This window comes from Papaver somniferum, chromosome 2 (assembly GCF_003573695.1).
Source record: "Papaver somniferum cultivar HN1 chromosome 2, ASM357369v1, whole genome shotgun sequence".
In the NCBI taxonomy this organism is placed as follows: Eukaryota; Viridiplantae; Streptophyta; class Magnoliopsida; order Ranunculales; family Papaveraceae; genus Papaver; species Papaver somniferum.
In genome coordinates, this window is record NC_039359.1 from 115,130,548 (window position 1) to 115,135,264 (window position 4,717).

Genomic DNA, 4,717 nt, shown 5'->3' on the forward strand with positions numbered 1-4,717 from the left:
AATTTAATCTGACTAATCATTAATTAACTCACTAATCATTACACCAATTTAATTACCAAGGACAAATTTGATATTAAAAAAGAACTTAGATAAGGGGTGACTCATTATTACTTTTAATATTCACCCAAAAAATGGAGAGTAGTCCCCCAGCATTTTTGAGTAGCCCCAAAAAACGGTTCTAAAAATAGTTTACTCGTACAGATCCTTGTTGATTAGCTGATGGGATGCCTACCCATTTTTTATTCGTAGCTCTTCAACATTGATTATTAACTAAGTAATGAAGTTGCAGATCACTCGCATCACGGTATATTCGTTAATACTTAATACTACAGTCACGTTTCTGGTCAGTACTTGATCACTCATTAAATTTGCAACATCCTAACGTTTTCTAAGATGGATCTAAGAAGCCCAATAAAAAACTCATGGTCTATAACTTTGTTAAACCTTAACTGGACTTAATGAGCTACATGAACTTGGGGCATCTCAGTCCCAAAATAGTTCAACGGAACAGAAACAGTTAAAAACTGGTGGTAACGACTTCATATGACTTTCCAAAGAACATTAACTAACTACTTACTATTTTGTCTTGGCTCTCCACTGTCTTAGGATTCATGTCTGATAACAAACATAACTGTAATCCTCTCTACCTATTTTTGGGTTCACATCCATGCCTTATAAATCAACTCATCAATTCATCCTACCAAAGTACAGGCAGTTCCTGTCTACTATCATTTCAATTTCTTCTTCTTCTTTATATTTTTTTTTTCCAAGTAGCAGCTCTTTTTTGCCTTGGTTGGGAATTTTCCGAAAGCTCGATAAGCATCGTTGAATCCCGATATATCCCATCCGTAGGGCATTACATAGAGCTGCTCAAATAATGGGAGACTTTAACAAAAAGAAAGCCGCTATAATTAGCGCATCTTCGCTACTGCTTGTTGCTATGGTTGTTGCGGTGACCGTTAGCGTTACCCATCATTATTCGGCCGATGACGACAATAAAGATGCTGGCCATACAATCTCTCAATCACAGAAAGCTATAGAAGCTATTTGTCAGCCAACACAATTCAAGAAGAATTGCGTTGACAGTCTCTCTTCTGCAGCAGGAAACACCACTGACCCTAAAGAACTTGTCAAGATTGCATTCAAAGTTGCGGTTCAGAAGATCACTGATGCTATTAACAAATCTGCAACTTTGCATGAAATTGAAAAAGATCCAAGAAATAAAGAAGCTCTCGAGACTTGTAAGGAGGTTATGGATTACGCCATTGATGACCTTAACCACTCTTTCGATAAGATGAGCGAGTTTGATGTCAGTAAAGTTGATGAAATGCTTGCCGATCTTAAAACCTGGTTAAGTGGAGCAGTTACTTATCAAGAAACATGTTTAGATGCGTTCCAAAACACAACTGGTAATGCAGGAGAGAACATGAGAAAAGCTTTGAACAGTTCAGCTGAGCTGACAAGAAACTCACTAGCCATTGTCTCAGAGATTTCTACTGTTCTTACATCTCTTCAAATCCCACTCTTTAGCCGTCGTTTACTTTCTGACGAATCCGCACTACCATACCCAACAGAGGATGGTTTCCCCACATGGGTTGCCGCAGGTAAACGCCGTTTATTATCATCTTCTGCTGCTGATATCAAGCCTAACGCAGTTGTGGCCAAGGACGGGTCTGGACAGTTTACCACCATTAACGCAGCACTCCGCACTTACCCTAAGACAAAGAACAACGCCACTTTCATCGTGTACATTAAAGAAGGTACCTACAATGAACATATTTTGATCAACAAGAGCATGCCCAATGTTATGTTGATCGGTGATGGACCTACAAAGACTAAGATCACTGGTAACAAGAACTTTGTCGATGGTGTCGGTACCTTCAAGACCGCAACAGTTGGTATGTGTTTCTCACCTTACTCTGCGTATGCCATATAATCTTCTGATTCATTTTCTTGATAGTTCTAATTCTTGTCAATTTTATGTGATTGAAAACAGCTGCTGTTGGACCCGGGTTCATTGCCAAGGACATTGGATTTGAGAACAGTGCCGGTGCAATCAAGCATCAAGCAGTTGCATTGAGGGTACAATCAGACATGTCAATCTTCTACAACTGCCAGATGGACGGATACCAAGACACACTTTACGCACACACCCACCGTCAGTTCTACCGTGACTGTACTATCTCTGGTACAATCGATTTCATCTTCGGTGACGCTGCTTCCGTTTTCCAAAACTGTAAAATCATCATAAGAAAGCCACTCGACAACCAACAATGTATTGTAACAGCTCAAGGCCGAAAAGATCTAAGACAAAACACTGCAATTGTTCTTCAAGGATGTACCATCAGTGCCGACCCATTGTACTACCCAGTAAGAGACACCATTAAATCTTACCTAGGTAGACCATGGAAGGAATACTCAAGAACCATCATCATGCAAACAAGCATCGACGACTGCATCGCAGAAGAAGGATGGTTGCCATGGATGGGTGATTTTGGTTTGAACACTCTTTTCTACGCCGAGTTCCAAAATGTTGGCCCTGGAGCTTTGAACACAAGAAGAGTAAGATGGCCTGGTATCAAAACCAACACATTGTCAGAGAAGACATTCTTAGATTTCACTCCGGGTAAATTCCTCGGTGGAGAGGGTGGTGATTCATGGATTACCAAATCTGGTGTTCCATACACACCAGGTATGTTGGCCTCGCCACCTCCAGCTCACTAAACAACCAAAAAGATCAACGTTTGGCAACTGCACCAGCAAAATACAAAATCAAAGACTATTTCTGAATTGAGAAGAAGAAGAAGAAGATAAGATAATAAAAGTTTTTCCTGTTCATTGATGTATGTACTATTGGGAAGTTTAATTTATTAAAATTTTGTATTATAATTTTCTCCATTTTTCTTTCTGTTTTTTCCTGAACTGATCAACGGGCATCTTACGGATAGTCCTGATCTGTCTAGTGAAATTATACAACGGAAATCTTTTGTTGTTTCTCTTGCAGAACTGATACTGTGTTGCTGTTTCGCTGTGCATCATTATAAACTGAAAATTACAAATAAAACTTGCATTAGCATAAATATGTATTACTTCATAGGCCAAATTTGAGAATCTATCATGGTGCACGCCACTTGCTGTTCTTCTAAAGCGGGTTATGCACTTTGCACGGACAAAAAGCACTGCAATTGTATCCCTGAACGAGCTAATGCCCCATAGACTTCGTTTTACTCTAGGCGAGCTCACCAGAATCAGAAACAAAAAGAAAGGGAAGGACAGAACAATTCAATTCAAAAAATGTGAACCTGACGTGAATCGAAACGCGCTACCATTGCGCCACAGATCCTGTGTTTTAGTGTTTATCCAGGCAAAATATTAATCACATAGTATCCTTGCCATTTCATAAGGCCTTAGGTTGTACTGCATAAAGAAGAACACGGAATTGATTTACATATGTGCATATACTTATGTAGTTCCAGATCCCTGGCTTCAAATCTCTCATGAATAAGACCCTCTCCCTCTCGTAGTTCCAGCCACTTTACTTGCTTTTTTAGTTTGGTAAAAAGTTCATCTCTATTTTCTTGTACTTGTTAGACTTTTAGCAACTACAAACACTTAGATTAAATTAATAGATAATGAATAAATTTTAATTCATCATAAGTAGAATTTCTTACGATCAGAATTTTTAGTTAATACAAGCAGTAGCGATGCATGCAATATTTAAACAAATCAATACATTTTCGAATGGGTTCTCTTGAACATAGCCCATGCTTTTATTAACCATGGCTCAAAAAGTTTAAGTTCAAACGAAGAACCAAAGTCACCAAACAAGTCTTAGTTTTTTAACTAATAATCCTACTTCTTCCCCTAAATCAAAATATAAACCCTAACTTTTTTAGATCCAAATTAAATTACACTTCAATCTAATTTTAATTGCTCTCTCATTATTCTTATAAATTTCCCTATTATAAACCCTAATATTAATTTTTCCAAAACAAAGTAAACCCAAGTTTCACCTTTTCTACGGAATGAAGTCATTTTCTAAATCATGATTACAGTAATACCAATTGAGGTTATATGTTTTAAATATTCCCTTAAAAATTTTCTATTACAATATCAATCTAAAATTGAAATCAAATCAATTACTCTTTTTTCTTAAACTAATTTTCTGGAATTCCAAGATGTTCTTTTTTCTCCATCATGATTGTATTAAACTGAATATTGTTAAAAATTACCAATTAAGTCATAGATCTTACATAATTTTAACTATCGAACATGATTAACTTTTCTTTTTTTTTATTTAGGGATTTGATAATTTATTGTGGGCTATATATAAAAATCGTGTATAATTTTATGGGTTATGTTAATAACCATAAAAATCCGTTTGGTCAAATTAATAAATTATTTTATGTGGACTATAGTTAATAATACCATGAGCTATATTTAAGAAAAGCCTTAAATTTATTTTAATTATGCTAGGATCATGAGGGAGCCAAAGACTTTAATACGACTGAGACTGTGGGGTAGGACTATTGTGTTACATAGTAATGTTAGATTCTACAAACCGAAAAAACTTCAACATGATATCCTCATTTAAAAATTCACCTCAGTTAAAAATTCATTTTCCATTTAATGATGTGAGACTTGCCTTTTAACTCTTATAACAATTTCATAAAAAGTGGTTTAACTGTAGCACAAGAAGTTGTGTATACTGTATCAT

General features: G+C 36.3%; 1 protein-coding gene across 1 annotated transcript; it reads left to right on the forward strand.

Moving 5' to 3' along the window:
* Positions 1-710: 710 nt before the first annotated feature.
* Positions 711-3,006, forward strand: LOC113348884 (probable pectinesterase/pectinesterase inhibitor 21). Its single transcript, XM_026592780.1, has 2 exons — positions 711-1,898; positions 1,997-3,006. The coding sequence occupies exons 1-2, from the start codon at positions 878-880 to the stop codon at positions 2,722-2,724; spliced, it is 1,749 nt and encodes a 582-aa protein (XP_026448565.1). The 5' UTR covers positions 711-877; the 3' UTR covers positions 2,725-3,006.
* Positions 3,007-4,717: the final 1,711 nt, after the last annotated feature.

Bases quoted from the DNA above. Each gene is read 5' to 3' on its own strand.
- LOC113348884 (XM_026592780.1), top strand. From the start codon at position 878: ATGGGAGACTTTAACAAAAAGAAAGCCGCTATAATTAGCGCATCTTCG. The intron at 1,899-1,996 runs GTATGTGTTTCT...GATTGAAAACAG, and splicing joins CTTCAAGACCGCAACAGTTG to CTGCTGTTGGACCCGGGTTC.